At 43.6% G+C, this 13,573-nt stretch overlaps 1 protein-coding gene and 1 long non-coding RNA gene across 2 annotated transcripts; one reads left to right on the top strand and one right to left on the bottom strand.

Moving 5' to 3' along the window:
• Positions 1–395: 395 nt before the first annotated feature.
• On the bottom strand, positions 396–12,894 carry ESX1 (ESX homeobox 1). Its single transcript, XM_045030550.1, has 5 exons — positions 12,792–12,894; positions 11,589–11,880; positions 10,774–10,819; positions 3,392–3,678; positions 396–1,243 (listed from the first exon to the last, which is right to left on the bottom strand). Exons 1-5 carry the CDS (start codon positions 12,892–12,894, stop codon positions 1,018–1,020), a joined length of 954 nt encoding a protein of 317 aa, XP_044886485.1. The 3' UTR covers positions 396–1,017.
• LOC123377825 lies at positions 7,383–10,666 on the top strand. Its single transcript, XR_006582348.1, has 3 exons — positions 7,383–7,462; positions 8,002–8,110; positions 10,575–10,666. It is a non-coding gene; the product is annotated as an uncharacterized LOC123377825 (long non-coding RNA).
• Positions 12,895–13,573: the final 679 nt, after the last annotated feature.

Below are 13,573 nucleotides of genomic sequence, written 5' to 3'. Positions count from 1 at the left end.
TCTTCCCAATAATCATTTCAAGGACTTTTTTTTTAAAGACCCGTTAATAATTTTCACTGCAAATCTGAATCTATTTAGGCACACAATATACTTTGAAAGAGATTTACAAATAATGAGAGTTAACTTAACGATAATGGTCTGCTACTATTTGCCACCAGTCACACTAAAAACATTCAGAAACCTCATGGTTAAAACTAGTAACTACTCACCTATATATATATATATATATATATATATATATATATATATATATATCTATATTACACAGAATTTACTGCACAGAAACAACTATTTCTTACAGGACAACTTTTCATTTACAAAGTGATCTATGGTCAAAGGCTAAAGCTTAGGATATAGTTATTAAAACATTGCCACATCGAACATATAAGCAAAATTTTTTTGTTTATTTTAGTTTGAAACAAGATACATTTTGTACAAACCTAGTTTTGAATCAAAGCCCTATATTCAAAATATTTCATACCTCATTCCTGATCATTCTGTTTATTTTGTGAAATTTCACTGGCATTTGTACTTCAACATGAAGCATGATCTTTAAATTAAGAACATACCATATATTGATTCTTAGGTCTAAACTATTGTTGTTACACAGTTCCTCCTGAGACATCATTTAAGGATTGTTTATAAAACTCCAGAGTTATTTCTACAGAGGATTTTCAACCTTTGTGCTAATGTCCAGTACATCATGGGGTTTCACAGCAAACTCGTTCTTTACATTAGTTTTATTTACGTAGAAGAGTCAATTCCTGATGTATATCTTTTGTAATGTTGAAAATTCACCATAAGTAGTCATTTATCAATTTGCTACATGACCGCACAATTTTGTGTTATAATAAAGGAAAGCTATTTTTAGCAGGATTAACATTTCCATCAGTCCATTTTGCAGATGGAAGATCTACAGATGGGTGGGTTTTTTTTATATGCCTCTGTATAACTGGATCCACTTATGGGAGAAGGCATTTGCTTTCTCCTGTGCTACCGCAGTCTGCGGGAAAGTTCCTAACAAAGTTCTTTGTTAGTGTTTGTAAGACTGGATAGGAGGTTTAATTGAGGGATTTGTGCTGAATGTTCTTTCGCTTTGAGCCTTAGCGCTGCAATGCTCGACGTTTTCCTTTCAACCGCTGCCGGATCAGTGAAGGCAGTGAGACCGGGGTCTGACGGGGGTCCTGGCGCTTTCATTAAGACTGAAGCTGTTGTCATGAGAGGATTTAAAGCATTGAGAAATCTATATTTGGGAAAAAAAAGTCAATAGTAACAAACCAAGAAGTATTTTGTAGAAGAAATATTTACCTTATTAATAACCACAGCACTAAACGGGGTTGAATTTTTTTTTAAACCCAACTTCTTCTTTCTTCCAAACTTAAATTTTTTTGGAAATTTAACTTTTAGCTTTTTTTTTAAGCGCATTAGGCAAATCCACTTTGCACCTAATAAATATCACTTACTAAACTGTGGCTGCAGCAAAGAAAGATGTTCATACCACTGCATTGCATGCAGCTATCTAGAAAAGTCAGTTTGCTAGATTTACTATCATTCTCTTAACATGTTACATCCTTTCTAAGCAAACCTTGTAATGCGGGAGAGCAGCACGCTCTGTGGAAACAACAGAATACTTCATGAAGGGAACAATTTTCAGATAGGTTTCTGGGCAACCAATTTGTTGTGACAAGTTATTTCATGTGAAATGCAGCATAAATCAGCATGGCAGAAAGGTGTGCTCATTAATCGGAGGCTATAATATAGGCTGTCATTTCAGGAGGGAGAGGAGTATACAGTGCTAACACAGCAGCAGCTTTCGGTTGTTTAATTTCAGCACTTGGAGCGAGCGAGACTGAGGAGCCGATCTTCAGCTATTATAAATCATCAGAGCTCCACAGAATTCAATGGAGCGCTGATAATGGACACAGGTTCAGGATCTCCCCATAGGTCGTGGAGGTTGGGAAGGAAGACTCTGAACTCAACCCTGTGCTTATTGTAGTCAATGGCAAAAATCCCATTGGGATTGGGCACACGTGTCTTCAGTAAAGGAAATGTTAACAATAGCCCTGAAATGAAAACCAATGATGTCAGCTCTGTCATTGGTGCTCAGGGAACTGGGGCCATGTTCTGTTCTCCTGTGTGGGAACATCCAGTATAATTCTCTATTTTGTAAAGCCACCTCGAGAGCTCATATCTAGATCTGCTGTAGTAGATTTTAAGATGTGTAATATACACCTGTATATACGAGATCAGAATAGAGTCCATAGTTGGTCTACATTAAAACAGTCTGTCATGAAGACAAGGGCCCACTGACTTCAAGGGAGCCAGGATTTCACCCAACATGCACAACTGCCCTTTAAACAGTAACTATGTAGAATGACTTTCACTAGGGTTTACAGCTAATTTAGGGTCAAATCCTGATTATTTTACTCATTTGTCCCAGTGATTAAGACATGTGAGAGCTGGCCTTTTTAATAACTTTTTATATTATTCCTTTAAATAGACAGAATTCATACCGTAACATTGGAACACACGTTTAATTAGGGCACCTATGAAATGCTTACTGATATTAAACTGTTGTAATGCATAAGAACGGCCATACTGGGTTAGACCAAAGGTCCATCTAGTCCATCTTTGACAGTGGCCAATGCCAGGAGCCCCAGAGGGAATGAACAGTGATCCATTCCCTGTTGCCCATTCCCAGATTCTGGCAAACAGAGGCTAGGGACACCATTCCTGCCCATCCTGGCTAATAGCCATTGATGGATCTATTCTCCATGAACTTATCTAGTTCTTTTTTTGAACACTGTTATAGTATTGGCCCTCACAACATCTTCTGGCAAGGAGTTCCACAGGTTGACTGTGTGTTGTGTGAAAAAATACTTCCTTTTGTTAGTTTTAAACCTGCTGCCTATTAATTTCATTTGGTGACCCCCTAGTTCTTGTGTTATGAGAAGGAGTAAATAACACTTCCTTATTTACTTTCTCCACACTAGTCATGATTTTATAGCTCTTTATCATATCCCCCCTTAGTCATCTCTTTTCCAAGGTGAAAAATCCCAGTCTTATTAATCTCTCCTCATATGGCAGCGATTCCATACGCCTAATAATTTTTGTTGCCCTTTTCTGGACCTTTTCCAATTCCAATATATCTTTTTTGAGGTGGGTTCACCACATCTGCATGCAGTATTCAAGATGTGGGCGTACCATGGATGTAGATAGAGGCAATATTGTATTTTCTGTCTTATCATCTATCCCTTTCTGAGGTTTAAAAGAAAGGGACAGATAATAAGACAGAAAACCTCACGGTTTAAAAGAAAAGATAATAAGATAGATAATAAGACAGAAAACCTTGAGGTTTGAAAGAAAAACACTTAAAATATGCTCTCTGTACCTTCCAAAATGAGGACTTAAAATTGGATTTCTGAAGAGAGATGTCCAGGCAAGACTGCTGAGACCAAACGGCCCTAAACTTGCAGGGCTGAATGCTGGAGTTACAGATGGCATAGCTATTGTTGAAAGTGGCATTGATCTCCATGCGTGGTCCAGAAGAGGAGACTGACTCAATGGAATGTCCAAAACCAGACCCAATGGATGCGTTAAGGAGAGTCCTGGAACGTTCCCTAACATTTCAGTTTTTTCACGTTTCCTCCATTTTGCCCTTCTGTTTTGAAACCAGACCTTCAGAGAGAATACAAAAGGGTTAGCTAGACTGAGTTTGTTGCGGCTTTTATCAGCTATGGTAGGCCGTGATGCACATGGCATAGTAGTGACCTTTATTTTAAAAGTACAGTTTCTATGTAGAAAGGTTCTGTTTATAAAGGTTTATTATTAATTAATAGATGTCGTAAGCATGTTTATGGATTTGAGTAGTATCTGTTGTAGGCATATCAGCAAAAGGTGTTATTGGTTATAAGTCATAGTAATATGCAATCTATGACCTGTTGGACTAACTATTGAGTAATCTATTAAACAATGAAAATAGCTATTAATAATTTATTACCCCTTTATTAGTTGAGCCTTCAAATATGACCCCCCGACCTCCCCAAATTGAAAGGTGGTTACTTCAGTCCATGCAATTTAAGAAGCAATTTAATCATAACTGAAATAATTTTAAATCAAAACCGTGAGTGTGATTTAAATGCCTAGATAGTCTGGCTGATTAACTACATAGAGAAGTATTTAAAAACATTTTTTTAGATGCTCTTATTACTGGCCATGACTCAAACTGATGTCATATATAGTTATGTGAAACTGATTAACTCAGTTATAGTACAATAGAAATCGGTTACTCAAGACACCAACTATATTCAGATACTTGAGAGTTCTGGTAACCAGGAGTCAATAAAAGAGGGAGACATGCTGGTAGTTTCTTAGACACAGGGCTTTGGATGGTAAGGAGTCTACTGTATAGTATACTTTTGTACAGTAAACTGATTGTTATAGTATCAGAGGGGGAGCCGTGTTAGTCTGGATCTGTAAAAGCAGCAAAGAATCCTGTGGCACCTTATAGACTAACAGACGTTTTGCAGCATGAGCTTTTGTGAGTGAATACCCACTTCGTCGGTACCCACTTGCATCCGATGAAGTGGGTATTCACTCATGAAAGCTCATGCTCCAAAACGTCTGTTAGTCTATAAGGTGCCACAGGATTCTTTGCTGATTACTATATCAACTTCTCTTTGCAAGGCTGCACTATTAATTATTATAGCCTATGGAGTATATTATAAAGTAACAGAGAAGTGAGACTAGAATTTAATCTACTCTGACAACTGACACCACACCATTTTTTTTTGTAATTTTTGACTCTGTCTTGGAGTATTCTCTCTTGGGTCCCTAGATATGTGTTCGCACTAAGGTGAAGATGCATTGTGAAGTATACAGCAGAGATGGGCTGAAACCAGAATCTCAGATAGGAATGCTCCCAAGCTTGAAGATTCAAAAATCTAAATGTTCTCAAATGTTGAGATGTTCTAATTCAGGTAGAGAGATACATTCAGACTGAATTCTGAACTGTATCTGGGCTTGGATCAAAGATTTTTAGTTTGGGCCTATCATCTCTAACACAAATTTTATATCTAGCCACTACTGAAATTCAGTAAGCCATTAGCAGAAGTTTTCATATAGTATAACGATCATGTATTAATTGGTACATTAATAGTCCCCAAAATAGGAATAAATATTTACTGCAGAGAATGCTGGGATAGACACTTCTTCCATCTGCAGGTGCAACATTATAAAACGAATCAGTTCAAGTAAGACGATCAAAGCATTCTAGTGTGTGGAGAGAATTATCATGTTTTTAAAATGACCTATGAGTCACAACACATTTTTGTAATTTTATCAGAAGTCTCTAATATTAGTGCAACTATGGTCTGGGAGCTGGAGCAGGGCTGACTGGGAATCACTGACTTGCTCTGATCTTGAGCAAGTTGTTTACCCTTCTCTATTTGACTTAGTTTACCTGTTTGTAAAGCTATACTAGCATCTGCTTCACAACGAGCTTTTTGATGCATATTTAAATAATAATTGTAAAGTGCCAAGGGCTTCTGAAGAAAAGCCCTTTAGAAGTGAAAAATTGTTAATACCCAAAGTACATTGCTATATGGTATGTGTTGCTAGCCTTGGTATCACAGGCCTGATCTTTTCCCTTTAAGTCCATGGCAAAACTCCTATTGAGTTCAAAGGGGACAGGATTGGGCCACACATGAGTCTCACTAAAATATATTACAATATATATAATAAGGAGCAAAAAGATACTGTAATAAGGTATTCACATGGCATAAGTCTTGTGAATGCTTATTCACAGGGACCTAAAGAAGCAGTGACTATTTGAACACATGTTGCTTAGATTTTTTTTTTTTTAAAGCTAACAATATTCTGTGGAAACTATAGTGACTCTGCAAAAATAATGGTGTCTTTTTCCTCTGGGCAACTAACGTACACTTCGTGCTTAGGTCTGTTGGCAAGGAGATTGGTGTTTTGAACCAAGAAATGGACAATGGAAAATATCGCACATTTGACAAAATCTGGCACAAGTGTTGAACAATAAATAATCTTCGGGACACAAGGTCTAATATATCTGAGATTGCAAAGGGTCAAATTTCTTATAGGGGATAGCTGAACTAGTGAAATGCTGCAAATCTATATCTACAGATGGGAGCCAGGTGCACGAAAGAGACACTTTCAGTTGTGTTCATTCAGCTTTAGGTATTGGCTAAAACAGATTTTAGTAATTTAATTAAATTATTTTTACAGGGTTTATTGGTTAAATAGCGGCCTCCAATCACTTGCCAATAAGTATCATAAATGGAGCTACAGTTGGTATCTCAGAAGGAAAATAAAACCACTAGCACTAAGCCACCAGTGCTCCCCGCTAGAATGGAGTTCAAAGGGCTAAAAGAGGAGTGAGAAGATTACATGACACTTGTGCCTCACATTTGGGCAGCAGATGAAGAACATTGCACTTTGCAGTGTTGCTAGTTTCTTTATCCTGTAAAAGCCTTTTGACCCCTTTCCTAAACAGAGCAAAAGACAAGTGCTACGTGCATGAGAGATACTCATACTCAATACTGTTGTGAAACGTAAGCATGTTTTTCCTTCAGTCTGTTCCAAACAGAGAAACTGAATAAGGAGTGAAATGTTTGCTACCTTAAAATGTTAAAATAATTCCTTCAATTTACTCTTGTGTAATCTATAGAGCTGTCTTTTATGACTGCAATACTATTGCTTGCCCGTTGTGCAGATTGTAAATCCAGTGTAACAGCTGATTTCAATTGGCCATCAGTTATTGTATTTATCAAACTTCTTTTAAAATCTAAATTGAATTTGGACTATCAGCACTGAAAGCCATTATTTAGGTCTAAAATTCCAATCTTGAACTCCTGGCTCGGGGAAAATTCACATTAATAGGAGTGCTAAATGGGGCATAAACACATATCTTACCTTGCAGTGACATCATAAACAGACAGTACTTTCAAACCTTTAGCATTTATATTATTATAAATAAGATTTAGATTATTTAATACAAGCATAAAATGACTAATTTGTATTTTTGCTACTGATTAATAGAAGAGTTCAACTGCCTTTAAAAATAACTTAGCTTTACATTGTTAGATCATTACATTTCTATCAGGTTACCTGGGTAGTTTGCATCTATACACAGATGTGTACGAACTTGCAGCATGGAATACATACTGTTTAGCTAACTATATCCTCTTGGGCTAAATCCATTCAAAATAATGGGTTAGAGGTATGTAACAAAGAAGAGTGAATTGTAGGCTCCTGGAGTCATTACAGTTTTAATCAATTTTTAAATGTAACACGAATGGACTATAAACCAGTGTATATTAAATACTGCATATGTTATTTTTATACTGCCCCAGGAAGAGGTGCAGCAGGTGTCTCCCCGGAGAAGCAAATCTCAGTTTGAAAACGCAATGGGCTGCTCTGCTGGTTCAGTGAGGTACAGAAATGACAACTCTGCATTAAATTAGCTTCACAGAGAGTTACTTTTGAGCAGGTCTGGAAGATACCATTGCAGTATATTTAAAAAATGGTCTATTAACATACCCTGCTATCTAAGCGCCTCAGAATCTTTAATGTATTTATCCTCACACCTGTGTGATTTATCATCTCCATTTTACAGTTGGGGGAATGAGACCAAGAGACCAAGTGACTTGCCCAAGGTACTTGTCTATGGCAAAGCAGGGAATTGAAACTCCGTCTCATGTTAGCAACCACACCACTCTGCCTGTGACACATAAGAGTCTAGCCTCCTGAGGGCTGTAATACGGGGGGTCTCATCTCAGTTGTTGGGTTTCATGTACGGGTGCTGGGTGGTGGTGATGACCTGTGATACATAAGAGCTCAGGTTAGATACTGTGGTGGTCCCTTCTGGCCTTGAATTCTAGGATACTGGAGTATCCTTCCTCTCAATATTTGCCTAGTACTCCTATGTGGCTATGCCACTGAATGTTCTGTTCTTCTTTATGATATTCACAGGAAGCTTGGGTTCAAATCATCTACATGATCCCTTTTGCCAATGTCTCAAAAAAGAGACATCGAACAGCGCAACCCAACTGCATGCAATTGGCAAGTCCCATATGAGAAGGTGAGAATGGGATTGGGGAAATGGGTGGGTTAACAGTTTTGCATCCGTGTTCATTTTATGGGAGAAACATGTGGCTGTCATGTGGTAAGGTATTTTAGTTACTAGTAGCATTGGTGATATTTATGTTGGGGTGTGTGTGAGGGGGGCATTTTCTTTCCTTAAAGGTCATAAAATAACTTAGCTGCGGGGTTGAGATGAAAAAGGTGACAAAGCTTGCTCACACGTGTAAAATCATTGAGCACTGGATGTAATATATAATATATAAAGGTATTTAGGCTCCTAACTTCCACTGACATCAATGGATTTTAGGAGCCTACTTATCTGTAAGGATCTGGGCCCAAGTGTTAAAATATGGAAAGATGAGGAAATTCAAGATTTCTGGGGCCGGCTCCTCAGCCAGTGTAAACTGTCATTGCTCCATTGACTTCAACCGATCGACAGTTTACACAAGTTGAGCATCTGGCCCCGGTGGTGGAGTGTGAGGAGAAACAGAGCTACACAGATGAGTCTGTGAGTAAGCCTGCCAAATCAGGGAAGAGGTTGCAATGCATATCATACTCATGAAAAATGAACAGTACATGCTGGGAGCCAAGTCATGACCGCAGCTTGCAGCTGGACTGACATGCAGAGTCATTCATTAAATATCCGATGTACAGTACGTGCTGATTGGTTTTGTGCTAATTTGGACCCTTAATGGTTTGTTTGAAACGAAATTTTTAACAAGATTTAATATTTGCTATGTAGACAAGTTTTTTTTGTTTGTTTTTGTTTTTTTGTTAAAGCTAACAGTAAATGAGTTAATGCCAGAGTTAATACTTTTTAAAAGGGACTGTTAATTATGGGTGTTTAGAACCAAGGATAGGCTTCTTTAGAGGACTGCAGTATGGAAGATTGGTTACACAGTCTTTGCACCTGTATGCTTAAGGTTTTGTCTGATGTTCCATTATAACTGCCCAACCTAGTAATCAAAATTCCCTTCAAGCAGACATTCTCATCTCAGTCTCAGAATCATCTTTTAATTTATGTAACCATTTTTTTTAAAACAGTGCAGATGTTTCCAAGTTAAATTGGGGCAGGAGATGGTGCATGAATGCTTTTGTGAACTACATAAATAACTGCTTAGATGAAGAACACAACATTCAACTAATCATTAGTTCACAACACGATCTAACCATTTTGGGTCCTTTTATTGTTTTGGTCAAGAACCAAAACATCAGGTTTTGGCACTTCAAAAGAAACTGCATAAATATTTTTATAATGCTAATGTGGACTTTTACAAAAACTAAATACAGAAATTTAAAAAATGCCAGTATGCATTTAATTTTGGACCATTACAGACCGGTGGTAAAAATACATTTTTAAATGTACATCTAGAAAATGTTACTGTCTAAAACGTTATGGTTAGAGTTTTTTGTCTCAGATTTAATAATGGATGACATGTCCAGGATATTTCTCCTTTCTTTAAAAAACAAATATCAAGGAGAACACCAGTTGATAAATGTCAGAAAATTACTAATGTAACTACATTCTAAACTCCTATACAATACTATTGTCCCCAATTAGGGTGACCAGATGTCCCAATTTTATAGGGACAGTTCCGATTTTTGGGTCTTTTTCTTATATAGGCTCCTATAACCCCTCCCCCACACCATCCCGATTTTCACACTTGCTGTCTGGTCACCCTATCCCCAATTAATTTTGTTTTAAAATATTTTTCTAGTGGAGGAAATTATAGTGAAAAAGTATCAAATTTTATTGTGAATCTTTAGGCTTTTGTTGGTTTGTTTCAGAACTTTAAGATGTAAACATAAAATAGTATTTAAACAATATGCATACATCTAATTCAAATCCACGTCTACATCCATAAACAGATGTTTAAATAGTTTAGACCAATGGCTCTCAACCTTTCCAAACTATTGTACCCCTTTCAGGAGTCTGATTTGTCTTGTGTACCCCCAAATTTCACCTCACTTAAAAACCACTTGCTTACAAAATCACATTAAAAATAACAAAAGTGTCACAGTATGCTATTACTGAAAAATTGCTTACTTTCTCATTTTTACCATATAATTATAAAATAAATATAAATATTGCACTTACATTTCAATGTACAGTATATAGAGTAGTAAAAACAAGTCATAGTCTCGCTGAAATTTTAGTTTGTACTGACTTCGCTAGTGCTTTTTATAAAACTAGGCAAAAATCCAGATGAGTTGATGTACCCCCTGGAAGACCTCTGCGTACCCCCCGCGATATGTGTACCCTGGCTGAGAACCACTGGTTTAGACAAGGTGCAAAGCCTATTTTTAAATGATCATTTAATGTTCACTGAAGTGTATTGATATTATATCTGACAATTACTACATTTCATTTAGATGTTAGTATCCCACCCCTCACAAAACCAGGAACAACTTCTCGTTCTTTTAAATTCAAAGCTCTGATCACATTTGGTTCTCTTTTGTAGGATAATACGGAATAACCCCCCAGCTTTTTACATCATTTACAGCAACACTTCTCAATCCGACTGAGCTGGAAAAATAAAAAAGCCAATAGCACTAAGAAAACACTTAACACTTAATTTTAAGCTAAGAATGTTTATAAATATCAAATGGCAGTGTATTCAGTCCACACTGGGTCCACGTTCTTTAGTACCTGTTACTCACCTGAACTCTGGCTTCTGTTAAATCCAGGCGCATTGCTAGCTCCTCTCTGCAGAAGAGCCAAACATCATTTAGTATTCCCATCTTTAGTCACAAAAAAGGGTTGGGTTCATCAAAAACAGCTCCATCAAAAACTGAGCGTTCATTAAAAGTCAAATCAGATCCCCGGCTCTTTATAGGGGATTTCTAATCTAGCAGCCGCTGCATAGTGCCTACCAGCCTGAGACTATATAAACAGTAACCTACAACTGCGAAGGTTTTTATATACACACACACAGGTAACTGCATCAGGACCGTTGAGACAGCAGTAAGTGGATGTAAGATTCTGAGACCCCCTCGCACACCACAGTGTCCTGATTTCACCTTGATTCCCACTTCATGCGAGCGCGGAATCGCATGTGCTCCAGCTGTTACTTTAAAGCCAGCGATTACCGTCCATCCCTGAGCTACTTCCCTTTGCTTCAAGTGCTTTTCCTATGCGCCAGAGTTACCGTTCGCTTTCCTGGGGGCTCCCTGTCATGACATACCCTGGGTTTATTCAATCTGGTTTATTCCCTACACCAGGGAGTGGCATTTACCGGGCAGTGACCATTTCAAGGTCTGGCCCCGCTGCCTCGGGGGAGGAATCTCTCTCTGAATCCCCCTGGACCCAGTCGACACATTGGGGGCAGGGCGCAGTCAGGGCCCGATCCTCCCAACGGAGGGCAGCGTCTCCCCGGCTCTGGCCCTACAGGGAGGGGGGAAGGGCTGTGCTGGGCCAGGCTGGGGCTGGGTGCCCCAGGGGGAGCGGCCCGGCCGCGCTCCGGCCGCGCTCCTACCTGGTGAACACGTCGGGGTAGTGGCACTTGCGGAACGCCCGCTCCAGCTGCTCCAGCTGCAAGTTGCTGAACGTGGTGCGGTAGCGCCGCTGCTTCCGCTTCAGGGGCCCCGGCGCCGCAGCCGCGGCTGCGGGGGCGGAGCCGGAGAGACCCGCCGCCGGCTCCCCCGGGCCGCTGCTGCTCTTCTCCGCGTCCTCCGCCGCTTCCTCCTCCGCCCAGGCGCCGGGGACCGGGCGCTTCTCTGCCGCCAGCGGCGCGGGGCAGGGCTCGGGCGGCTCCGGGGGGTCCCCGCCTGGGGAGAGGGAGAAGCGGAGAATGGCTGGAGGGCCCGGCTGCTGCGCTGCCCCGAGGGGCTCCGCACTGGGGGAACCGGCGGGCGCCCCGGTCCCCCCATCCATCCCCGGCGGGTGGGGGCGGGCAGGGCGCCCCGGTCCCCCCATCCATCCCCGGCGGGTGGGGGCGGGCAGGGCGCCCCGGTCCCCCCATCCATCCCCGGCGGGTGGGGGCGGGCAGGGCGCCCCGGTCCCCCCATCCATCCCCGGCGGGTGGGGGCGGGCAGGGCGCCCCGGTCCCCCATCCATCCCCGGCGGGTGGAGGCTGGCAGGGCGCCCCGGTCCCCCATCCATCCCCGGCGGGTGGAGGCTGGCAGGGCGCCCCGGTCCCCCATCCATCCCCGGCGGGTGGAGGCTGGCAGGGCGCCCCGGTCCCCCCATCCATCCCCGGCGGGTGGAGGCTGGCAGGGCGCCCCGGTCCCCCCATCCATCCCCGGCGGGTGGGGGCTGGCAGGGCGCCCCGGTCCCCCATCCATCCCCGGCGGGTGGGGGCTGGCAGGGCGCCCCGGTCCCCCATCCATCCCCGGCGGGTGGGGGCTGGCAGGGCGCCCCGGTCCCCCATCCATCCCCGGCGGGTGGGGGCTGGCAGGGCGCCCCGGTCCCCCCATCCATCCCCAGGGGGTGGGGGCGGGCAGGGCGCCCCGGTCCCCCCATCCATCCCCAGGGGGTGGGGCTGGCAGGGCGCCCCGGTCCCCCATCCGTCCCCGGCAGGAGGGGGCTGGCAGGGCGCCCCGATCCTCCCATCCGTCCCCGGCAGGAGGGGGCTGGCAGGGCGCCCCGATCCTCCCATCCGTCCCCGGCAGGAGGGGGCTGGCAGGGCGCCCCGATCCCGGCTGCCCGGGGGCAGGTCCCCGGGCGGGGTCCCGCTCACCTGGCCGCCTGGCGGAGGGGCTCCGGCCCAGGATGCCGTCGATGAAGTAGGAGGTGAGCAGGTGCAGGGCGGGGGCGGCCGGCCCGGGGGCTGCGCTCTGCATGGCTGCGGGCTGGCACCGGGCAGAGCCCCGGCTCCGCGCCGGGGTTTTATTGGTGCTGGCAGCGACCGGCTCGGCGCCCCCGGTATTAGCATTTCATTAGCGCGCTGGCGTCAAGGCCGGGGGTGGGACCCGCGCTGGGGCCGGGTTCGCAGCCTGGGCAGGCGGGGAGGGGTGCCAGGCAGCCCCCGGGAGCCGCGGGGAGGGGTGCCACCCCTGGGAGCCGGGCGGAGGGAGGTGCCAGACAACACCTCCTCCCTCAGGCTCTGCCAGCTACCCCCTGCTGCCTTGGGAAGTGGGTGCCACCCCCCAGCCTCCGGGGGGGGGGGGCACCAACTCCCCCAGAGCCTTTGCCAGGATGTGGTGAGGTGGGAGGAAGCCCCGGCTGGGGAGAGCTGGGAGTGAGGGCCAGCTTTCACCCTCTGGAGCGGGAGCTGCCAGGCCGGCAGGGAGCTGCCAGGCAATTGACTCTTAAAGGTTGTATGCAGGGGAGGTGGGTGCTTGTGTACAGGAGAAAGGGCAGATCTCTTGTCCTGGGGTTCAATCTGCACTATTGCCTACAAATGGGAGGGGGCAGATTCTGAGCTCCCCTCCAGTGGCGTAAGGCCAGCATCTTCCCTGGAGTTACAAAGACAGCAATCTGGCAGAAGAGAGACTAGAATCTGACCCGCTATCAGAAGAA

Source organism: Mauremys mutica, chromosome 9 (assembly GCF_020497125.1).
Source record: "Mauremys mutica isolate MM-2020 ecotype Southern chromosome 9, ASM2049712v1, whole genome shotgun sequence".
Taxonomy (NCBI): Eukaryota; Metazoa; Chordata; order Testudines; family Geoemydidae; genus Mauremys; species Mauremys mutica.
This window is presented reverse-complemented; position numbering and strand designations above follow the sequence as displayed.